General features: G+C 47.7%; 1 protein-coding gene, 1 long non-coding RNA gene and 1 pseudogene across 3 annotated transcripts in view; 2 read left to right on the forward strand and 1 right to left on the reverse strand.

Moving 5' to 3' along the window:
• LOC144382727 (uncharacterized) overlaps nt 1-25049 on the reverse strand; it is a 614132-nt gene that overhangs the window by 217813 nt on the left and 371270 nt on the right. The gene's annotated exons all lie outside the window — the stretch shown is intronic.
• Nucleotides 1-25049, forward strand: part of ST8SIA2 (ST8 alpha-N-acetyl-neuraminide alpha-2,8-sialyltransferase 2) — a 65320-nt gene that overhangs the window by 23767 nt on the left and 16504 nt on the right. Inside the window, exons 2-5 of the mRNA XM_078078926.1 lie at nt 8147-8209; nt 11605-11733; nt 16309-16566; nt 21862-22155. Coding sequence (XP_077935052.1) covers nt 8147-8209; nt 11605-11733; nt 16309-16566; nt 21862-22155 — 744 coding nt within the window. The remainder of the gene's footprint in view (nt 1-8146; nt 8210-11604; nt 11734-16308; nt 16567-21861; nt 22156-25049) is intronic.
• Nucleotides 1264-1791, forward strand: LOC118537680 (alpha-enolase pseudogene; annotated as a pseudogene).

The following is a 25049-nucleotide window of genomic DNA, read 5'->3' on the forward strand; positions in this document are numbered from 1 at the left end:
AGCTTCTGTACAATAAGACTCATTGTACAGGAAAGGGTGTCAAAGAGACTTTTGAGCACATCAGTAGAGCTTGAGGCTGACCTGATGAGCGAGAAGCTGAGTTCATGGAACCGGAGGAGAGAGACAAGCTGGTGACAAGCATGGGTGGCACTGGGAATAAGTCTGAATCTGATGGCACTACCAAGCCAGAAGCGTCATTTGCTGCCCATAAAACTGAAGCTGCAGTGACCTTTACAGTCATGCTGTGTCCTGGCTGGCGATCCAGAAGTGACCGGCTGGTTCCAGCTTCCAGTGCGATCCACGGTCACGTGGTGAAGAGCCGGCAGTACAGGAGTTCATGGTCCTCCTTGGGAGCTGTGACTTCAGGAAAGGTGTGCTTGATCAGAAGGATGTCATCAAAAAGAAATATGGCAAAGACGCCTCCCAGGAGGGGGATGAGAGGCATTTTGCTCTTAACTCCCTAGAGCAGAGGTCAGCAAAATGTGGCTCACAGGTCATATCCAGCCAGCCACCTATTATCATGTGGCCCTCAAGCCAAGAATGTTTTGACATTTTTAAAAGGTTGGGGGAAAAAAAATTAAAGGAAGTGTAATGCTAATATCGAGTGCTTTATAATACGTCCTGCGGTGTTCTAAAGCCTTGCATTCATTAGCTCATGCAATCCTTACTAAAACCCCATGAAGTGGATACTGTTACTCATTCTGTAGACCAGGAAACAAACAGAAGCTTCTAGATCAGTTAAATAATAGTCAAAGATCACACAGCTAACAGTTAGTTCAGCTAGAACTCAGACTCAGGGAGTCTTATCACAGAGCCTTGTGCTCTTAACCTGCACCCCCATATGAAAGGTTCTCCAACCCTGTAAGTGTAGATTGAGTAGAAGTCCAAAATAGAGACTCGAGACACACGTTCTGATGAGTTCACAGGAAGGAAGAAGGAAGGGAAGGCTTTATAGAAGAATGACGCCACCTTTCTGTCATGATGACAGGACTACTAACTTTGAATCTCAATTAAGCAAACTTCAATCTCCCCTCCAAAAGAATTGCATTCTTCTCATTGTAAAACCTTCAATTTTTCCTCTTGGTCCACAAGCCTAAAATATTTGCTGTCTCTGGCCCTTTAAAGGAAAAGTTTGCTGACTCATATCCTGCAGAATACAGAACCTTGGAGTTGCTATGGAATGTGACCAGAAAGGCTGGCTACACTTACAAGGTGGCGAATGGCATGAATGCAGTAGCCTCTAGTTCTTAGAGTTTGGAAAGTATGACCTCAAACTTCAGGTCTCCTCATGAACCCAGCCATTGCATTACTCCTGACTAGCTGGTGACCGGGTACAAGTCCTTCATCAAGGACTACCCAGTGGTATCTACTGAAGATGCCCTAGATCAGGATGACTAGAAAGCTGGGAAGAAGTTCCCACAAATGCAGGTAGTATACAGGTGGTAGGGGGTGGTCTCACAGTGATCAACCCAAAATGAGTTACTAAGCCTATGGACAACACCACATGTAACTGCCTTCTGTTCAGAGTGAATCAGAGACCAGTGACAGAGTCTCTTCAGGAATGCAAATTGGCCTGGTCCAAAGGATGGGGTGCCATGTTTCCCACTGTGCTAGGGCAACTGAAAATACTTTTATTGCCAGCCTCATGGTGAGGATCTGCACTGGATCAACAAGGCTGGGCCCCTTGCCCATCTGAGCACTTGGCCAAGTACAACCAGCTCCATGGAGGAGGAGATGGACAGCAAAGCTTAATTTTCTGGCAACAAATTCAGGAAGCTGCTTGCCAAGTAAGTCCTGGGCAGGAGAGCCCCTGACCCATCCAAGCACTGGTCAGCTGGTAGAATCTCTGTTCCTGTTCTAATCACAGGTGCTCAAGGATCAAGACACAAACACTTTGGAGGGGTCTTTCCCTCTCTTGTCTCTGTGATATTCTGCCTCCTTAGAACAGCCACATCAAAAGCTAGATTTCTGATGCATATTACTACATGAAAGAATCTTTAAAAAATTATACTAAGTGAAAGAAACCAGACACAAAGGTCAACTATTGTATGATTCCACTTATATAAAATATCTAGAATAGACAAATTCATGAAGATAGGAAGTAGAATAGAGGTTACCAGGGGCTGGGGGAAAAAGGGATCAGGAAGATATTGTTTAATGGGTACAGAGTTTCTGTTTGGGTGATTAAAAAAATTTTCTGGAGCTACATAGTGGTAATGGCTACACAACACTGTGAATATATTTATGCCATTGAATTGTACACTTTAAAAGGGCTAAAATGGGGATTTTATGTTAAGTATATTTTGCCATAATAAAAAAAAGAAAAAACCCACACTTGAACCCTGAACCCAGGAGCCCTAGCTCTGTCCATGTGGCTAACCCCAAATGAATCATCCCTTTCCTTACAGTCCTCCCCACCATGCATCTCTGGGGCCATCTACTTATAGTGTGTCCTTTGGATGTCAACAGGTAGGAACCCCAAGTGGTTTATGCAAAAATTGAAGGGAAAAAAATGCATTCAGTATCCTCCCAAAACTCTGAAGGAAGAACCATCTGCAAATTCATGATTTGTGCTTTAGTTTAATCTTTTATTCTCAAAACTAGTCAGTTGTTTAAATTGGGTCTAGACTCTTAATTAAAGCTGACAGTTTGTTTACCGAGCCTGACTCTCCAGTGAGAAACAGAGAACACAGGAGATTCTAAACAGCTACAAGACCCCAACGCGCTAGATGTTACCTTACTCATAAACAACTGGGCTTGGGTGAAGAGGCAACACAGAAATGCAGCTTTCAGGTTTGCTAATTGCTTTTCACTAAAAACAGAGCTAACTGTACATGATGTGTTTTTTTTTTTTTTTAACATACCATTTTTACGTATTGTCTTAGTTTACCAAGTATGCTCTACTCGGAGGGAGTATTGGGTCAGTGGTGGAAAGATCACTGTCCTAAAATGCAGGGCTCTAAAGCAATCTCTATCATCACTGTGGCTGAGAATATTCAGCCAGGCCAAATGCACAGTGGTTATTACTAGTATTATACCTTGTTTTATAGAGTTCTTTATGTGTGCAAAGTGCTTTCCCATATGTTTTCTCCTTTGGATGATAAGTGCCTTTGTTTCTATGACTTCAGCACACTGTGAATTATCTTTAGCAACTTTTTTTTACCTGATCATCTTCTTAAGTCACTCAACCAAGCAGGTATCAGCATTCCTCCATTGTAAGGAAGGTAAGCTTAGTTTAACAACAGTGAAGGCAAAACCTAATCAGAAAAAAAAAAAATCCCTTGTCAATTCATGTGATTCTTGTTGAGCGAAACATCTGCAATCTATTTCTTTGAATGATGGTCTGCCCCATTCTATGGATATCTGAGAGGTGAAACTGTATCTTGTACAGGTGTAGATAATATGCAGGAACACGGCATGCTCACTGGAAGGGAAGACTTTGAAAGAAAAGTCCCACTTAACCTTGAAGTTAGATTTGATTCACTAAGCCATAATTGGGGAAGGCTGTGAAGGTGAACAAGACAGGGTCCCCCCTGTTTTAATATAAGTCTTATTATTATTTAGGTATGGTCAGGCCAACAGATCAGGGGATGATTGCCATTAAAAAGATAGTTCATTATACTCCCAGATCCCAGGTCACTTAGGAGGCAGAGAGATGGGGAAAACTGTGGGCAAGAGCCTTTATTATTGTTCTCACAGGCAGGACAAGCAGGCTGAGGTTGGCTAGTTTGAATAAATCCAGCAGGCTGTAGGACATAGGGTCTGCCCCTAGCTGTCTAATACCTGGCTCTGGGGTGATTAGGGCAGGGGGATAGTAGCCCAGAGTGTGAGACCCCAGTAAGGGAGGTGGCAGGGGTTGGTTGGTTTGCCTTTGAAAGGTGCACTCCCAAGTGAGTTGTTTACTATCTCTAGGAGTTGGCTAATCCTAGGAGGGGCAGTCCCTCCAGAGTCCACAAGGCTTCAGAATACAGAAAATATCCATTCATCTGGATAAAGAAATGTGGTATATATATACAATGGAATATTATGCCGCCATCAAAAGGAATGAAATCTTGCCATTTGCAACGACGTGGATGGAACTGGAGGGTGTTATGCTGAGCAAAATAAGTCAATCAGAGAAAGACATGTATCATATGACCTCACTGATATGAGGAATTCTTAATCTCAGGAAACAAACTGAGTGCTTCTGGAGTGGTGGGGGTGGGAGGGAAGGGGTGGCTGGGTGATAGACATTGGGGAGGGTATGTGCTATGGTGAGTGCTGTGAATTGTGCAAGACTGTTGAATCACAGACCTGTACCTCTGAAACAAATAATACATTATATGTTAAAAAAAAAAAAAAAAAAGAAGAAGAAGTAGAAGAAGATAGCAGGAGGGGAAGAATGAAGGGGGGGAAATCGGAGGTGGAGACGAACCATGAGAGACGATGGACTCTGAAAAACAAACTGAGGGTTCTAGAGGGGAGAGGGGTGGTGGGGAGGGGTTAGCCTGGTGATGGGTATTAAAGAGGGCACATACTGCATGGAGCACTGGGTGTTATACGCAAACAATGAATCATGGAACACTATATCAAAAACTAGTGATGTAATGTATGGTGATTAACATAACAATAAAAATAAAAAAAACTAATGATGTAATGTATGGTGATTAACATAACAATAATAATAAAAAAGAATACAGAAAATAAAAGACCTGGTTAATGCATACCCTCCAGGGGCTGACATTCTAGTGTAGTGAGCAGCTGAGGAAACTGCAACCAGGACCAAATCTCCAGGCCCTGGTTTCAACTCTAAGAAGAGGAGTTTGGACTATGCACATGAGATTTCTTTAAAGCTCCCCCCAATTCGTGAGTTCATAAAATAGTTGAAATAATTAAATACACCATGAAGGTGACAAATGCTGTAAGACAATTGAATGCTCTGGGAGGAGAAGGAAAAGATGGCGGAGAAATGAAAATGGGATGGTTTGGAAGGGAGGCACAGGCGTTGGCTCAGCGTTCAGCTCAGGAAGGTGACACGGATGGGCTGGCTGGTGGGAGATCCATTTTCCCGGGGGCACTGGGCAGAAACAAGAGCTAGAGCAGAGATTCTGAATGGAGACAATTTGGCCCCTTGCCCCAGGGGACATTTGGTGATGTCTAGACATATTTTTGGTTGTCATAACTTGGGGGGTGAGGAAGGGCTCCTACTGGCATAAAGTGATAGAGGCCAAGATGCTGCTCAACACCTTATCCCCAACCCCACCAACAAAGAAATATCCCACCCAAATGTCAACAGTGCTGAAGCTGGGTAGTCCTGAGGTAGAGGAAGTATTGGTATGAAAAAGGACCTGGATTTGTGGTGCCCACGTCAGTAGGTCTTGGTGCCACCCAGGACCTGGCCTGGAGGCAGAAGAGAAAGACCTGGGACAGCTGTAGTCAGGCACGTGGTTCTCTCCAAACCCCTGGTCACCTTAAACCAGAGGGCTGCTCTCTCTTCTGATGCCTGCTTCAATTTCATGAAAGCCACTGTGCCCAGGGTTTGTTGAGGATTGCTTTTTTGTATAAGCAGAGTTTAAAATTTTTTTTTTTAGATTTTTTTTTTAATTTATTTATTTGACAGAGAGAGAGAGAGAGAGAGACAGCTAGAGAGGGAACACAAGCAGGGGGAGTGGGAGAGGGAGAAGCAGACTCCTGGCCGAGCAGAGAGCCTGATGCGGGGCTCGATCCCAGGACCCTGGGATCATGACCTGAGCCGAAGGCAGATGCTTAACGACTGAGCCACCCAGGCGCCCCGAGTTTTAAATTTTTATAAAGTCAAATCTGTCTTATATTTTCTGTTATGATTCTTCTTACCCTTCTGAATTTTAAAAAAGTCCTTCACACACACTCTTCATACCTCATCAAAGATTTGATAAATATTCTCTTCCATTTTCTCACCAATTTCTTATGGGATCCCTTCCTTAAATGGGTACCTCTTCAGTCTTTTCCAGAGGGTGCCAGAAGTATTCTTGGGGATAATATGACTTTAGGAATTCCATTGATAAATATTTTTGTGTTCATGACTTTGTGTTCTTTTCAAATGCATATATAATCACAATATCAACCTGTATTTTCACAGATGGCATTGCTTAGGATCAGGAGTTTTTAAAGATGAGTCAGTTTTAAAACTTAAGTAGGTAATGGTGTGAGTGATAAACAGAAAATGGCAAACTGGTGATAGGAGTATGAGAATGGCTGGCGTTTAGGAAACACTAGTTAAATCATTTGAAATTTATTTTGCTGTGTAGAATAGAGTAACATTCAACTCATTCCCCTCCACCTCACCTCCAGGTTGTTAACCAACTACTCCTAACCATTTATTGAATTTCTCATTGATCATGATTTTTTAAAGTCATACATCAATTCTTATATGCAATCTTTCTGGATGATCTTTTTTGTTCCATTAACCTTTCATTAGCCTTCAGCTATTACCGCACTATTAATTACTGCACTTAATATCTAGCCCTGCAGGTCTTCCTTCCCCGTGAAGAGTACTGATTTTGAGGAGGGGGGTCAGGATGGGGGGATGTGAAAGGTCAATGACATGTGGACAGGAGTACAAACAGGAAAGCCCTTGGGGTTTGATCTGAGTAGATAACAGTTATAGGGCCAGAGCTGGCCGATATTCCCAGACCCCTGAGTTAAAAGTGCCAGAACAGAGCTCTGTTCCCAGGGAGAAACAAGGAGGAACAAAAAGGAAATAGTAGGCATTGATTTAAGATGTGAAGAACCAATGATACTCCATGCAATCAAGAACTAGACGGGGAAGGATGGAAATTTGAGACCTGAGGAAAAACCTGAGGGAGGAGGCTCTCGGCAGGACATAGCATACTTCCTGTTGTTGGGTTGTCTGGCTGTGAAGTGGGAGAATGTTGCCTGTTGCCAAATAATGCTGAAAAGACATTTCAGTCCATCAGGAAAAGACATGTATGTTTTCACACACATGTATGCACAAAAGGCACACACAGTGTTATAACTACAGATATAACCCTAAAGAAAGCAGACAGAAAAATCCAGACTTATATCCAGTGTAGAGATAAGCATTCACTTCCCCCAAAGAGTTCTCATTAAATCACAGGATCCCTTGAAACACACAGCTTTGCCAGTGATTTAATTGTTTCTTTGGAGTGTTCCAACACCCTGACTGAAAGGCTAGATGGAAATTTTAAAAATGAGAAAAGTATGAAGAAAGAGCTCCTCAACCACACATCCTTATAAATCAGTGGTAGAAAAAAGTATTTAATTTAATAAAAATAATTAGTCTCACAACTTTTTTTTAAAAACACACACAGGGAACAGAGTGGACTAGGTACTGAGGATGGATGGATTCATCTATCCCTTGGCCCAGTGTGCTAGCAAAGCAGGATGAAACTTCATGGCCCTAGAGGCCCCCTTCAGAATGGAATTTTCCAGAATTGAATGGATGGTGGTGCTGGAAAGAGACCTAGAAGGCTTTTACTCCAAAAACCTTATTCCAGAGGAAGAAGCAAAGGACCCCATTATTAGGACCCCAAACAGCATCTCCTGCTTCCCGCCCCCCAAAAAGTTACACCACTTATTATTTTTCCTGCCACCAGAAAGCAAATCATTATCACATTTGGTTGGAGGCAATGATTGAGTCAATCATTGCTGCCTCTGTTGAACTTCTGGTGTCTCAGGTTTGGAATGTGATGGACAACATCCTAACACATGTGAGTGAGAGCAAGAGAAGACCAGGGGCAGATGCTGAATCATGCTAGAGTAAATGCCAAGTCATGCTAAGTCATGCTAGAGCAGATGCTATGTCATGCTGAGTCATGCTGAGGTGTACTATCCTCTGGGATTAACTAGGGGAGATTAATCTCAAAGAAGTTTGCCTCAAGACTCAAATGAAAATCTCAAGTGGAAACCCTGGTACGAATTGAAACAGTGTTCAAGTGGGAAGCCGGAAGGATCTGGAGGCCTACTTCCCTGTAAAATGCTTGGGTCTGTGGCTGGGCCAGGATGTTGCCCATTCTGGAGAAGCCAGAGTGAGATCTCATCCTCCCTCTGTAGTTCTCCAGGCGGGCTGCAGGATCTCCTGGTGATTGAAGAGGGCTTTGCGAAGAAGAGCTGGGTTTATAAATAATGCATTTCCTTTGTCTTGCAGGGATTCTGGAGGCAGAGGTACAATCAGATCAGCTGTGAACAGCTTACATAGCAAATCTAATAGGTTTGTAAATTAGATTTTGTGTTCATTTGTTTTTGCTGTAAGGCAGCTATTAATCTGCTTCTCCTCTTTGCTGGATGGTGCCCTTCTTACTTAGCAAATAGATCCGTTTCGTTTCACTTTGGCTTTGCATTTCCCTAATCACTTTTGGGGAGGAGCTGTCGATAGAAGAGCCCATGAAATGGCCCAAGGTCTAGAGGCTGCAGAGATGGAAAACTCAGATGGGTAAGGCTACTTTCTGGGAAAGAGCCCACATACTTTGAAGCACTTGAGCCGCCAATGTGCTTATTCATAACTTGCGTTTTTGCTGAGCAGTGGAAGCTCTAAAGAGAATCGGGTCTTTCACTCGATTTCATTGTGGTAGGTGGCTTATCCAGGAGATTAAGACGGAAAATAAACATTCAGGAACTTCAAAAAGACCTCTTAAAAATATTTAGGGAGTCAACTCAGTAATGTTAATCTTGATTGTTGAATGCACAATCTAAGTTCTGAAAGTGTTTTTTCCTGTGATGATCCTTGGCTAGGGGCTGCTCAATACACAGAAGCAAGCAAATGCTTTGCAAGCCAACAGACCCACACTTGCCACTGGCTATGGTTGGACCATACCTCTGAGTTCCCATTCTCCACTGATGACAACTGCCCCATAGCTATGACCTACAGTCTATGAGCCTGAGCTTAAGGAACATTGGAAGGAAGAAAGAATGCCACATTATTTGATGTAAATAGCCACTACTGAAAACGAAGACCTTGTTTTACTTTCTAAATATCCTATTGTGGTCAGTCTGGGAATGAGAGATCCAAATTATTTGGAGTAGGGTCATTATTTGCCCTTCCATAGATTTTTTTTAGATCTCTTGACCATAAGACCTATTCAATATGTCCATTCCTGACCCCACATGATTCAGGAAAGTGACCCTCTCTCCCTGACGTCATTGCTTCTAGCTATCTAATGACCTCTTAACTACCTGGGAGCTACAAATGAAGATTGCACTATCTCTTCTACTGTGGAAAAATGCCCCCTTTTGGAGAAACAAGATCTTGACCCTTGATCTTGCCACAGCTGTGCCCCATGGTAACTTGAGGGTGGAAGAGTCTTCTCCAGCATGAGAAGCAGGAAGAAAAAGTCTTGGGAGCTAAGCAGACCTGGATTCAGTCCCCGTGCTTGTTAGCTGGGGCCATGGGCAAATTATTTCTCCCCTCTGAACCTGTTTCCTCATTGAATTAGAACAACCCACCAATCCAGCTGAGTTTGTGCAACATAGAGCATGTAAAAACCAGTGACCTGAGGTGGTTCTGGGTCACCTAATCCATCCCCTCAGTGTTACAGAGAAGAAGGCAGAGGCCAGATACGCAAGGTGACTTGACCAAGTCCCCCAGCTCGACAGCCACAGAGCCAGGTTTAACTCCAGGAAGATCATGGCTGGCAGTGCAGGGTCCCCGCCAAGGTTTCACTAGGAAGTGGAGACAGAAATGGAATTTTACCACTAGTCATGCCAGCGTTTATCTATTTCCCTTCCTCACCTCCACCACTCTGTGTCCCAGAGAAGCCTGGAAACTCCTTCTGGAGTTTTCCAAGAAAATCCCCTGGGCAAGCATCCAGGATAAATACCTCTGCAGATCTTTCCAGCCTGAGAGAGCCTGGGGTCACCCAATGTGCCCCAGTTTCTGGGAAGCTTCACCTTAAGACCGAATCCACCTTAAGCCATAAGATGCCAGGTTCTGGTCACTTATTACCAATGAGAGCGTCAGCTACCCTGTTAGGAAGACAATTTCCCATCACAAGAAGTCAAGTGTTTCTATCACATATACCATCTGATGTAAGCTACAGTGAAGTTTGGGTTCTTGGGGTGGTCCCGAGTGTCACTGCTCCTGCCTGTGGCCTGTGCAGAAGGAGGCAGTGCCACAGGGTTATAGCCACAAGCAGCTCCTCCTGGAGCCTCATAAGAAGGCAGTCAGTGAGAGGTGCAGGAGACCTCATGGTCCTTACAGAATTCTAGATCCTTAATGCTGGATATCTTCCTTTCTCCACCCTCTTTCTATAAATGGGGAAACTGAATCTCAGAGAGGTAAAATGATTTACCCACAGTCACACAGCTTGCGAAATCTTTCCGTGACACCTTCTGCTTCCTTTCATGAAAGCAGCAAAATTTCCAAGGGTCTTCTGTTTCCTCTTCTAGTCCTCTGCAAAAGTTACATATGTTTGAATCCAAGACCAGCAATATCAGCCAGAGGAGTCATGAATATTGAGCAATGGAGGTGTGTGGGGAGAATGTGCAGAGACAATTTGCCACCCCCAGCTGTATTTCTTCTCTACTTACAAAAAGCAAAATAGAGCATTGGCTGTAGACCTCGTTAAAAGAATTGCATCTTTTTTAACTTGGCTGTTTCAAGATAAATGCCGAGGACATAGATGTTTCGTTTGAATTCTTTAGAGCTCCAAAGTTTGGCATCACAAATCCACTTATCACTCGAAGTGGGAGAATCTGCTTTCAGCACAGACAAAAGCAACACCTGATGTGACCCACACGCATCTGTGCACGTCTGACAGAGGCAGGCTAGCTACTACGCTGCCTTTAGAGATGTAATTGTAACCTAGTTTCTTAGAAACCTACTAGCATAGATTTCAAACCTCAGAATTCAAGCAGGTCCTGAATGCTCAGTGTTCCTGAGTCAGGAGGAGAGACAGTGTGCCACCAGAATTGTGATTTGCCCTGGGCATACAGGGCCAACCAGCTCCTTCCTCCATCCGGGCTCCCCCAGGGTGAAATTCAAATTCAAATTCAAATTCAACAAACATTTATTGAGCACCTGCTATGTTAGACCTTTGGGGAATGAAGAAATGAATGAGGGAGCTCCCCTGCTTACAGCCTAGTGGGAGAGGGAGACTGAGCACCGAGAGCTGTGGAACGAGGTGTGAGGTGTCATCTGAGAGTACAAACGGGGCATTGACAGGGTAAGGGGGAGGAGGGGGAAGCTGCAGGCTGCTTCACTTTCCCCTGGTATGAGCTTTTGTTTTCTCTTTATTAAGCCTGTAGACCATCTGATGACACCCAGCTGCTAATGCAACTGCAGAATTTTGCAAAAGTAACTTGAAGACGTATTACTATTCCAACGGTGACAGCTAGATTCACTGGGAGGAGACGTTGGGGCGGGGGGTGGGGAGAAAGAAAGTTCTACCACCCCCTTCCCCGTCTCCAAACTGGATGTAGCGTATACCTGAGGGAGAGAATTTGTGCATTCTAGAGGATAAATAGACTTCCTTCCCTTCTCGGGTAATAACTGCAATTTTGCTCTCCCGAAGTTTACATCCAAGCCCGTGCAAAAACAAAACTATTAGACTTGTCATTGGTGTGCTAACAGATCATGTCTACCCTCTTTCTCTTTTTTTTCCCTTCCAGAGCTGAAGTTGTAATAAATGGCTCCTCGTCACCAGCTGTTGTTGACAGAAGTAATGAAAGCATTAAGCACAACATCCAGCCAGCCTCGGCCAAATGGAGACACAACCAGACGCTCTCTCTGAGGATCAGGTAGTGGTAATCACCTATAGGACAAGAGACAGCCTTGGCCTTCTTCGGCACAAGCTGGCAAATTGCCGCTCTCCATCATCTAAAGAAGTCAGGATAGAAATAAAATGTTTACCTCCCGCTGAGGCAGGTTTCATCTGTAAGCGATCAAATGGAAATAAAAACCTGAGACAAGCTCAGCGGCCCAACACATGTGTGCAGTGACTGGGGCCAGGGAGGTGGGCAGGAACACCCTGCTGAGGTCCTGGGTTCTGGAAGGAGTGAGGCTCTCGGGTCAGCAGCAGCAGGAGCCTGGGGGGTGGAGACCACAGGTGGCTTCTTCCAGGGGTTCCAAAGCAAGAGTCCTTCTCGGGCGGGAGACATCCCCTGCTTGCACCAGCCTGGTACCTGTGCCGCTATCTGTGGGTGACCCAGGAGCTGATATGAAGAGGAGAGGTGTGCTTAGCCAGAGAGCAGCTCTTGTCCTGAGCTTCGAGGGTGATGTCTCAGAGCTCAGCGGTCACTGCAGGGTGGCAGGGATGGAGAGCTGTAAAGAAGGAATTACAGCATCAGCATTTTGCGTACTTGACGTTGATATAGCCCTGACTGACCCAGCAAAGCTTGGTCAGTAGAACCCTGGCATTGTGCTGGGGGCCTGGGGTGCTAACATGAAACAGACATGCTAGCGGGGAGACGCAGATATAAGACAGGACAGTGGCACGTGATGCACACATTATGAGATGTATTGCATCTCATAAATAGGTGGAAATACAGAGATCACACTGAGGAGAGAACACTTCATTTTGTAAGGGGACAAAGCAGGATAGTCAGGAAAGGAGCAGTGGGATTTGAAAGGCAATTAGGAGTTTGCCAGGCATGCCGAGCTTCGTCCTGCTTGCGCACAGCCTGATGTCTGGTGTTTGTTCTCCGTGCTGCTGGAGCACAAAGTAGGAGGTAAGGCATGTGGATGGGGAGGTTGGCGAGGTAGCCTGGACCAGATGGAGGAAGCCTTGACAATGGCGGCCAAACTTCCCTGGCCTTCCACCTTGGGGAGGGAGAACAGGGGGCCCAGACCTACCGAAAGTGTCACCGCATGGAGCAGGGAGCTACCCCCGTAGGGTAGGCTCACTGTCAAAATGGAAATGCCCCCGCCCCCCAGTTCTCAAGGCTTCGTTTGGGGACTTGAGGGGGTGTGGGGGGTGGGGGCTAGAGAGGCATGAGACCCAGGACCCAGCAGCTGAGAAGCCATCTGAAGGAACTGACTCCTGGCACCACCATTCTGCCATCCTCACCAGTGTGCCTTCTGAGGCCCCCTGGGTAGACAGTTGCAGGCCTACGTCACTCACCCTTGGATCAGCAGCACCCTCGGATCGGTCAGTGAGAACATGTGCAATAGTCTCCCAGGGTTGCGTTGCTCTTGACCAATTCCCACCCACTTGGTGGCTTAGGACAACAGAAACGTATTCTCTCCCAGCTCTGGGGCCCAAGTTCCAGTTGCTCCCTCTGCACGGCCGGGGGGGGGGGGGGGGCGGTGTTCCTCCAGCCCCTCCTCAGCCCTGTGGCCTCATCGCTCCAATCCCTGTCCCCATCTCTTCTCTGTGTCTGAGTATTTCCCTCTCCCGCTTCTTGTAAGGACACTTGTCATTGGCTCTAGGGCCCACTGGATAATCCAGGACCAATTCAAGAGCCTTAATTTCATTACATCTGCAAAGGTGCTATTTCCAAATTAAGCCACATGACAGGTTATGAGGCTTAAGAAGTAGACATATATTTGGTGGGGGGAGCACCCTGCCACACCATCTGTGAGAGAAATCTTCCCACCAGCACATGCCCACCTGCATCCCCCTGGCCCTTCCTCTGCCTCTGGGTAGACAAATGGACACTTCACACACACACATACACACACACACACACACACACACACACTTTCAGAGAAGACCAGGCCCTGAGGGCCTGCAAACACACAACCACTCTAGCAGAAACAATGTGCCTTCACCCAGGGGGAAGAAAGAATTCCCTTCAACTTCCTTCAATTAATCACCAAAATTATTATTAATAAAAGATGCTGTAAGTGATTTGGAATGATGTTTAATAATTGATAGTAATTTCTTGTAATTAGTTATAAATCAATTCACTCACAGAGGTGTTTATTTATGGACATTCCGGGAGACTGTCCTTACTTTTAAACACTTTGGGGTAAGTAATTGCAGAGGTTTTAGCAATTTCCATGCTGTATCAGTTTGTCAAGTTGTATAATTCTCGGTAAAGGGCAGTAAATAAATATAATGCCTCTTTTCCCATCAAGAGATACAAATTATTAAGCAAGGGGTGTCTCCCCTGCACGATGGCAAGAGATCCAGGTCATTAATAAGAAAAGACTAGTGGAAGAAGAGCTTCGTGCCCTGCCGAGCATTCTAGCTACCCCCTGGCTATGCCAGTCTCCCAAATCCGGGCGCACGTTAGAGCCACCTGCTGAGCTTTAGAAGCATGCAGACACTGAGCCACTCTCAGAGTCAGGATTTCTCAGGTGTGAGCCCAAAGCTTTTTTTTTTTTTTTTTTTAATTTTTTTATTGTTATGTTAATCCCCATACATTACATCATTAGTTTTAGATATAGTGTTCCATGATTCATTGTTTGTGCATAACACCCAGTGCTCCATGCAGAACATGCCCTCCTCAATACCCATCACCAGGCTAACCCATCCTCCCACCCCCCTCCCCTCTAGAACCCTCAGTTTGTTTTTCAGAGTCCATCGTCTCTCATGGTTCTTCTCCCCCTCCGATTTCCCCCCCTTCATTCTTCCCCTCCTGCTACATTCTTCTTCTTCTTTTTTTCTTTCTTAACATATATTGCATTATTTGTTTCAGAGGTACAGATCGGAGATTCAACAGTCTTGCACAATTCACAGCGCTTACCAGAGCACATACCCTCCGGTGTCTATCACCCAGTCACCCCATCCCTCCCACCCCACCCCCCACTCCAGCAACCCTCAGTTTGTTTCCTGAGATTAAGAATTCCTCATATCAGTGAGGTCATATGATACATGTCTTTCTCTGTTTGACTTATTTCGCTCAGCATAATATCCTCCAGTTCCATCCACGTCGTTGCAAATGGCAAGATCTCATTCCTTTTGATGGCTGCATAATATTCCGTTGTATATATATACCACATCTTCTCTATCCATTCATCTGTCGATGGACATCTTGGCTCTTTCCACAGTTTGGCTATTGTGGACATTGCTGCTATAAACATCGGGGTGCACGTACCCTTTCGGGTCCCTACTTTTGTATCTTTGGAGCCCAAAGCTTCTGAATTCTTTATAGTTCCCTGAGAGCTTGAATGGGCACCTTACTAGGACACACCGCTGATGGTCAACGTCTCCAGTCCTACAGGCTCTCAAGCATCAGTGTTACCATCTGCACAATGGGGCAACCATCTTGCAAATTCGCACATTGGCAAAGTGCAGGTAGAAGTGTTGTCCCTCCAGGCTCTGTGGAAAATAAGACTGGCATCATTTTATCTATGCTCGATAGGGGCTTGCTGCAGGAAATGAAGTTCATGTAGGCTAATGTGGGGACCAAATTTCTTTCTCTCTCTGACTGGAATCATTTCTCAAGATCTCTTAGGAGATTCAGACAGTAAACACCCCCACCCCTGGCTAGGATCCCCCAGCTAGGCCTGAGTGGTTTGAGTAAATCTCCCCAGGTGATTCTAAGAAGACACCAATCCTTTTTCTGACCACACCCCATTCCCTCTGTGTACTTTGCTAGATGATTCTAGAGCATTCCCCCTAAATCAAAGTCATCCTGGAGCCTAGGGAGCTGTCCTTTGCTCACCTTTGTTCTGAAACAGCACAAAGGAATTTCTCTGAGGGACCAGAGAGGATCAATTTTTACAAACCCCAAACTAGACAGCAGCGGGGGGCAGGACAGCACACTCCACGGAATGGACCAGCTCAGGGACAGCAGGCCATGTTCTCCGTCTCTCAAAGGGAGAGTTGACACACCTCACAGTCTCCACACTCCCGTTCACCCCATGGGATATCCCTTTGCCCAGAGAAGATTTTTGTGGAAGAAAATAGACCACTGGGGAGTGAGAGACAGGTGTCATCCTGGCTTCCTAATCCTGGTTCAGGACCCCCTGTCATATGCTGGCCCCAAATCCCACCGAGAGGGGAGTGTGATGTATGGTGACCACTGTTTGGAAATGTCCAAGACAGGGGTTCCCTGGGACGTGGGATTTTCAGTACCAAAAGCAGGCTGTCCTGGGCAAACCAGAATGGTGGATCACCCTTCTTTCCAGGGCCTTCTGTGATGAGTTCACACTATGTCCTAATGGAGTCATTTCCCTGGGCAGTTATCAGCTCTCATAGGAAGAGGCTGTAACCACAAAAACCAGACTGGCCCCACCTTAGTTGCCTCTGGGCTGTTTCTGATACGCCCCACCTAGAACCCATTCTCAGAGGGCACCTGAACTCAGCTTCACCTGTGTGCTGTCTGCATCTGGCCACAGGGGGACAGAGGACAGGAGAAGCTGGTTTGACAAAAGGCAGTTGGCAACAGGGAGACTTTTTCCTCATGTGCGTTTGGTTTCTGTAGGAAGCAAATCTTGAAGTTCTTGGATGCCGAAAAAGACATCTCTGTCCTCAAGGGGACCCTGAAGCCCGGAGACATCATTCATTACATCTTCGACCGTGACAGCACAATGAACGTGTCCCAGAACCTCTACGATCTCCTCCCCAGAACCTCTCCCCTGAAGAACAAGCACTTCGGGACTTGTGCCATTGTGGGCAACTCGGGGGTCTTGCTGAACAGCGGCTGTGGGCCGGAGATTGACACGCACAGCTTTGTCATAAGGTAATCGTAGCAGGGGCTCTGGGCCCAAAGGGACAGGTAGACTTAAGTGGAGCATGGCCAGTTGTCCCGAGAGGTTGAAACAAGAGACACTGCTTAGGTTAGTCCCCGTTCTCAGCTTTGTGCATTAGAATTTCTTGAGGTGCCTGTAAAAGTCCCAGTGTCCAGACTGCACCCCAGACCAGTTAAGTCAATCTGAGGGGTCAGCAGGATGTAGCCCAGGGAACCCAAACCCTTCTGGTGTACAGCCAAGGTTGAGAATCCCTAACCTGGCACAGAAGTAGGCAGACTATGGCCTACAGCCTGTTTTTATCAATAAAGTTTTATTGGAACATAGTCATGCCCATTCATTTTCATATCCTCAATGGCTAAATTAGTAGGGCAGAGTTGAAGTGTTGCAACAGAGAGAGCATATGCCAGAATCTGAAAATAGTATCCAGCCCTTTGCGGAAAAAGCTTGCCAACCCCTAGATAAAGCCTAGGCCAGCCAGTTGTCGGTTCAAGTTTGCAAACCTCTTATAAGTGTTCTCGAAGGTGGTTCTCTGCTAGTAACTATTATCCTGTAGTCAAAATCTGGGCAGTGAGGGGGTGGCAGAGAAACTTGGACTTGACCATTATTCTCCCTGAAATATCAGCTCTTTGTTCAGTCTCCTGGGACCCATTTGGACTCAGTTACCAATGGCCCTGATACCTGACCCCCAATCCAGACAGACTTGGAACAAGGCCTTGCTGTCCCCTGCTCAGAAGTAGGGCACACAGAGCCTCGAGTTTCACCCCAAACAGTGCCCCAGCCCTGGCAGAAGGGCATACCACATCTCACGTTTCCTCCGGGGCTGTCCTGATGCAAAGAGAGCCTCGTCCTGGGGCTTTGGGAAGCGGCCTGCTCACAGAGCACCCTGAACCTCAGGACGTGGGATTAGACGCTGTGTTTACTCTTTTTTTTTTTTTTTTAAGATTTTATTTATTTGACAGAGAGAGACACAGCGAGAGAGGGAACACAAGCAGGGGGAGTAGGAGAGGGAGAAGCAGGCTTCCCATGGAGCAGGGAGTCAGATGTGGGGCTCGATCCCAGGACCCTGAGATCATGACCTGAGCCGAAGGCAGATGCTTAACGACTGAGCCACCCAGGCGCCCCAGACGCTGTGTTTACTCCTGCATCCACTGTGACGGAAGCAGCCGAACTTGGTTTAGCTTGTTAGCCTTTGCCAGATTCTGCCTGTGCCTGGCGTAGCCCGTGGCTCAGCCCCCATTGTCAAAGCCCTCCAGTCTACAGACTCAGGGACAGAGGGGGGAATGCAAGGGGGAAGAAGCAGGGCAGGTGTCTGATGGAAGCCAGAGCAGGGGTGAGGGTGCAGTGGTGGGGGTGTTAAAGGTGCCGGCAGAGGGTAAGAGTAGGGGGTGCCAGGCAGCATGGAGCCGGAGGCCTTCCTGGCTTGGTGTCACACGTATAAGCCATGCCTCTTCCTTGTTTGCATGCTCCACCCCGCCCTGCCCTAGCACTTTCCAGAGGCAAGGACACATTCCAGCCAGTGGTTTCCCTCTGGGGGCACTGACAGCGAGATGAGCAGTGTGGTGTCAGAGTCCGGTCTTGGCTCAGCTGCTCATTTGTCACATGACTTGGGAGTGTGTCACTCCCCTTTCTGGACCTCAGTTTAACCACCTGTAGACCAAGCTGGCTGGACTAGCTGTGTTTGAGGTCCTTCCATTAGGAATACCGTCTGTGCTCTGGCCCAGGGCCCGCAAACCCTGACCAGCCCAGGAGTCAGCGGGAGCGCATTCAAGGGTGGAGTCATCAGGGGTGGGGCCTGATGGGATGTTCTCGGTCTCTGTCAATTGAAGTCTTCATCACTTTGCCTTGCTCCGTGTTAATTGGGCCCCTCCTCTGTGTGGGAGACACCGAGACCTTGCCCCCTCTCAGAACACTCTACCCTGAACAGTGGGAAGATGCCCTGCATGCAAAATGCAATGAGCTTGCAAAACGCTCAGCCTTCCTGGGGGAGTTCAGGGCAGGCTTCTGGAAGAAGTGGCATTCGAGTTGGCCGACGTTGGCAAATGAAAAAGGTGAGCAGGAGGAAGGAGCATGAGGAAAGGCACGGAAGCGAGAATAATTAGATTCATGGATCGCGGAGGCTGGGGCTTCACTGAGCCCGCTGCCAACATATGGTGCTGCTGGACCTGGGGCCGGGCGGGAGGGCTGGTCCCCGCAGCATCCCCGTGGGCCTGCAATGGCAGGTTGAGGAGACTGCCTGACTCGGGGTCATCTATGTACAGAATAAATTCCCAGATGTTTGCGGATGAAAACTTCATTGTGTGCTCACCCTCACACACTCACTCACACAAACACATACACACGTGCACACTCACCTTCAATAGGGAGAACCTAATGAACCAATGCCCCTTCACAGACCAATCACCACCCTCATCATGCTCATTAGGCACTTAGCATGTACCAGGTATAATTCGATGCACTTCGTGTTTATTGCCTTAGGTAATTCTTGCAACAACCCTATCAGGAATGTTCCATTTTGGGCTGGCTTCTGAGATGCAGAGAGCCACAGGTCCACAGCACGCACTCGGGTGACCAGGCTCAGGCTGTGGGTCTAGGCAGTCTGGCTCAGAGCCAAACATGAGCCGCCTCTCTCCCCGGCGGATTGCCCCTCCCCCGTACCTGTGGCCAAGCCTGTTTCTGGAAGGGACAGATTCCTTTCCAGCCCAGAGTCATGCCTATCAAAGCAGTGCAGCCTACCTACAGACCCCCCCACCCAGAATTTGCTCTGGGAGGCCTGGCTTGCTGTTAGATCAAGCTTACTCCCAACCTGATTCCCCCCTACCACCACCCCCATAAGGAAAATTGCCCTGTGAGGGAGGGGCACAGCAGGACAGAGCTGCCCCCATCATCTTCACTCAGGAAGTGACCCTGAGACATGGTCATGGGACTAGCCTGGCCCTCACAGCCCTCCCCTGCCTGGAACACCTGCCATGAGCTGGGTCCCATGTTGAATGAGGTGGGGAGCCTGTCTCAGGTTGCTCGCAGCCCCAGGGCTCCTCCAGAGTCTGCAGTAGGGCACTTGGACGACACCCCGACTGACCAGTATTGTAGCTGGGCATGCACTTGCCCGTTTCTTCTCCCCTGAAGAATCTGGAAGCCTATTGGGGGCAGGTTCCACATCACTTCCTTCTCTGCCTCTCCTGCAGCCCCCACTGGTCCATGATAGACTCAGTAGATCTGAACCACATTGAATCCACTCCCCTCTGCTCTCAGGACCTGGAGGTTGGCCCTGGGGGAGGCCCCAGGCTCTCAGGAAGGTCTTGGAAGCCTGGTTTAGCCAGGCTTCAGGACAGTAGGGATAATTGTCCCAAACTGGTGGCCATGATAATGATACTCCGTTTCTCTGGCATCTGAGGCAGGGGCCCCTGAAGGTGTCCCAAAGCATTTCCTCCCCCTTGTAGAGTGTAGCCACAGTCAGAGATAGCAAGGTCAGGGTGGGGATGGGGACAGTGGATATTTTAGGGGGTCTAGTCTGAGCACAAACAGGCTTTTGAGTCAGACACATCAGAGACTGAATCCTGGAGGTTCTCTTACTAGCGCTGGGCTTCTGAGCAAGTTACGTTGCACATTCTGGCCTTGGTTTCCTCATCTGTAAAGTGAGGGTGATTAATACTGAGTCTGAATAAAATGAGCCGACCTATGTTAAAGGACCAGGGGCTGGCACACACCGGGAGCGCAAGGATGTTAGTTTTCTTTCTGATCATCCTACTTTTTCTCCCCAAATGTTAAAGGAAGAAAGTCCTGGCTTGCAAGGAGGGTGAGTGGTGTCTCTCTGGATCTCATCATTTGGCAATGACCTGTGGCCCTGGTCTTCATGTCTCTAGCCTCTGTTCTATAAACACTTATTCTAGTTGCTCAGACTTAATTCCATTAGTCAAAAGGCTGTTCCACCATCAAATCCTCCATGCAGGAAGCAGCCAGGTGTCCCCTGTGGCCACCCCAGGGTGCACACCCAAGCTGGACCCATGAAGGTGGGAAGGTTCCCCACAAAGCAGGCCTCTGGTGAGATATCAGAGGTTGCCCACCCAGGGTCCCTGTCGAGTTCAGCACGAAATTGCAATGGCCTTTTATAGTTTGTCCTCCCAGACCCAATTCCATCCAACCCAATACGTACTACAACTTCATCTTATTGTTGTATATCTGTTGCCTAAAATGCAAATTTGTTGTGTTACTCTCCTGCTCAAGAATCTTCTGTGGCTCCCTTTTGCCCTTGGAACCACATCTGTGACATGCAGTCTCTGCTTGCCTCTCCAGCTTTGTCTCCTCCACACACTATGCCCCAGGCAGAGCAAATCACTTGCCTTGCCCCCAGATACCCACACTGTTTGCCACCTCTATGCCCTTAGATACATTTCTTGTGCCTACAATGCACAGTGTTTCCTAAACTGCCTGGTCATAAGAATTACCTGACAGGCTTGTAAAAGTGTCAGTTCCTCAGCTCACCTGTTGAATCTGGGTCCCCAGGTGAGAGACCTCAGGAATCTGTATTTTTAACTACCGCCTGAGGTGATTCTTCCGCTCTGCAAGCTGGAGAAACACTCTTCTAATTGCCTCATCCACAAAGGGACTAATGCTCATCCATCCTTCTAGATTTCCCTCAGTGGTCACCGCCTCTGAGAATACCACCTAATGCTCCTCCTTCCCGTAATAACATGACACTAGTTCACATTGAGATCTTCGTGTGGTCCAGCAGTGTTCTGAGTACTGGGTACGTAGTGACTCCTTTAATCCCTGGGAGGGGGTGCTCTTGTGATCTCCGTTGCAGCTAAAGAAACCATTGTGCATATTCCTGAGCTGTAGGGAAGCTCTTAGGAAGCACAGAGAGGTTGAGCGGGTTGCCCAGAATCACACAGGTAGAAAGTAGCAGAGGTGGATTCTGAACCTGGGAGTGTGCCTTCAGAGCCCTCACTGTTACCTAACGTGGCCAGGTCACACCTGCCTGTAGCATGGTTACCTTGTGGGCTGAGGGCTGGCTTGCTTGCCTCCTTCCTCCTTGACTAGATCTGGAACTCCAGAAGGCACGCATTGTACAGCCCCAGGGACTAGCGAAGTTCTATGTGTGTGGTAAGAGCCTAGTAAATGTGTGTGTCAGGGAAGAAGAAGCAGGGATGACTGGAGGGGGGGGAGCAAGGGGGGCAGTGCTGGAAGATGAGGAGGAGGGGACAGGAGGTAAAGGTAGGATAAAATGAACTATAGGCAGCAGCATCTCATCTTCCCCAAAAGAACTGTGACGCCTTTCTCTCTGGCAGGTGCAACCTGGCCCCCGTGCAGGAGTACGCGCGGGATGTGGGGCTCAAGACTGACCTGGTGACCATGAACCCCTCGGTCATCCAACGGGCCTTTGAGGACTTGGTCAACGCCACCTGGCGGGAGAAGCTGCTCCAGCGGCTGCACAGTCTCAATGGCAGCATCCTGTGGATTCCCGCCTTCATGGCCAGGGGCGGCAAGGAGCGCGTTGAGTGGGTCAACGAGCTCATCCTGAAGCATCGCGTCAACGTGCGTACTGCATACCCCTCTCTGCGCCTGCTGCACGCCGTCCGCGGGTGAGCGGCCTCTCCATGGGGCAGGGGGCCGTCAGGGAGTCTGGGAGGGGCTTGGTGGGCAATATTCCTCTCCCGGATGCACCTGCAGCCCAGCTTACCACTCAGCAAGCCCCCAGGCCTTTCTGCACTTCCCTTCCTGGAGAAAGGAGGGGGGCTGGCAAGTGGGTTTCTTCCGGCATGCCAGTTTTGCCCAATCCGTGGTGCCTGCCCAGAGAGCTGTGTTGAGAACAGTCCTCCTATTGTGGCTCGGGGGGAATAAACCATGAGGGGCAAGGATGGAAGGAGGAAAATGTGCTGGAAGCTCTTGCAATAGTCTGCGTCAGGACTGATTGTGGCTTAGACTGGGGTAATGGTAGCAGACAGGCAACAGGTGGCTCAGATCAGCTGGAAACTTTGGAGTAGAGGCCTCAGGATTCGCTGATGGGTTCTATTTAAGGACCTCAAGGAGGGCGAGAAAGAGAAACATCCAGGATGGCTGTTAGGATTAGAGCTTGAGCATATGGGTGTGCATGTTTGGGGCTATTAAGTTTGGGCATATTAAGTTTGAGATGCCTGTTACAAATACACCTCTCCACACTCCTGACCTTGCAGCTTGGGATCAGGCCTTGCATCCATTTTGCTCATCCAACCACATGGCAGTTCACTGTCCTGCTTAGTGGCACCAGCTAATGCACTACACGGACCCCCACTGACATTGAAAGGCTCTTTACTGGGGCCCAAGCATAACTCAGTGTGACCCTGGGAAGCTCTCTGACCAACCCACAAAGGGGTCTGGCTGTCCTCACAAAGGTAACCCCCGAGTCCCCCGAGCCTGTGACCAGCCCTGGTCTCATTAGGGTGGGTTGCCAGCACAGAAACCCATTACCCCCAAGAAAAGCCGAGCAAGACATTCAGTAAGAAGTGGCCACACTTGTGGCTGATGGAGCAGAGTGACACCTGATGGTCACAGGGCTCACTGGGTCACATCCCTTATCCTGGAGTTTGACCTGTGAGGCCTGACTTGAGCATCCCCTTCATCCCTGCTGTCTGTCACAGCAACCCCCATCTCACAGAATCTAGGCTCCATGCCTTAATTGTTGTCTCTGCCTGGAAGGAGCAGTCTTTGCATGGTTTGGGGGTCAGAGGGGATGAGAGAAGGAGAAGGACTAGCCCATGGTAAAGAGAAATAGTCCCTTGGACAGGGAATGGGCTACTACCTAGAAGAAATGTATGCAGCCAGAGCTATTTCCAGCTATAATTGACTCACTTTCATCTGTCAAAATAGCATTAAGCACCAGTAACAAGCCCTTTAAACAAACAGGCTGTTGATCCTGGGATGGCAACATCTTCCCTTGCAGGAACTCCCAGGAGGAAATACTGCAGGAGAGAACGGGGCTGGTTTCTGCTTTTAGCAAGGGGAGGAGGTGGTGGGGAAGAGGGTTTCGGGGGCCTTGGAATGGATTTCCACCAATGGCCCTCTCCCTCTGCAGGGTGCGGGGTCCAGTTGGGCATTACAGGAAAGGTGGGCAGCATCTGTAGTGAGAGCGAGGGCTTGCCCAGACTTGGTGGGAACTTCCCCGGTGTTTGCTACAAGAGAAGGAACAGGCTGGGGGGATAGGGGGAGGCACGCAGAACAAAGGCACGGAAGAAAAGACCAAGACCAAGGGTTCATAGAAAAGATGGCTGAGGAGGAACCTGGCCCAGAGGCGGTCTGGTCTAGCATGACCTGGTGTGTCCCACCTCCAAATCCCACCTCCATTACTCAGGTGGTGGAACAGGTCCCTTGTCTCCCTGAGCCCTGTTTTCTCTATCTCTTGCTGAGGAACACTGCCTACATCCGAATGTGTGTCCTGTGCTGGCCAAGAGAGACACACAGTCAGTCATGGCTACTGCCACCAACCACCCAGCAAGGGATTAGACTTGTCCTATAGACTTAAGAGGTAGAAGTAGGACCAGAGGGTGAAACCACAGGGAGGAGCATATATTTAGGCTCAGCTTGATAAAGGATTCCGTAGTAGAACGGTGGACAAAGTCAAATTCACCTGTCAGGAGTTCTTCACCTCAGAGTTCCAGTGTGGTCTGTAGCTTACAGAATAATCTTGTTTCCATATTTAAAAACCTATCATTCAATAAACCCTCTATTTATGAGGTGGAGGGGATAAACTTTTTTACTGCGGTAAAATATACACAACATAAAATTTACCATTTTGACCATTGTTAACTGTGCACTTCAGTAGTGTTAAGTATATTCACAGTGTTGTGAAACAAATCTCCAGAACTTTTTTATCTTGCAAATCTGAAACTCTATACCCATTAAACAACAAGTCCCCTTTTCCCCAACCCTCCCTCCCTCCAGACCCTGATACGATAAACTTTCTACTTCAGTTTCCATGAATGTGGCTACTTTATATTCCTCATACAAGGAGATTCATACTGCATTTGCCTTTCTGTGACTGACTGATTCCACTTAACATGATGTCCTCAAGGTTCATCCATGCTGTAGCCTGTGTCAGAATGGCCTTCCTTTTGAAGACTGAATAATATTCTGTTGTACATATATAACAGATTTTGTTTGTCCCTTCATCCGTCGGTGGACATTCAGGTTGCTTTCACGTCTTGACTATTGTGAATAGTGCTGTTGTCAAATTGGGTGTGCAGGTATCTCTTCGAGACTCTGTTTTCAATGGCTGGATCATATGGTAGTCCTGTTTTTAATTTTTTAAAGAACCTCCATCCTGCTTTCCATGGTGGCTGCACCATTTTATGATCCACCAGCAGGTGCACGAGGGTTTCGGTTTCTCCACATTTTCCCTGACACGTGTTATCCCATTTCACCACATCTTTGCCAACACTTGTTATTTGGTAATAGCCCACTTTCACCACTTACAAGTGTACAGTTCGATTAGAAGAAATTG

Source organism: Halichoerus grypus, chromosome 8 (genome assembly GCF_964656455.1).
Source record: "Halichoerus grypus chromosome 8, mHalGry1.hap1.1, whole genome shotgun sequence".
Taxonomy (NCBI): domain Eukaryota; kingdom Metazoa; phylum Chordata; class Mammalia; order Carnivora; family Phocidae; genus Halichoerus; species Halichoerus grypus.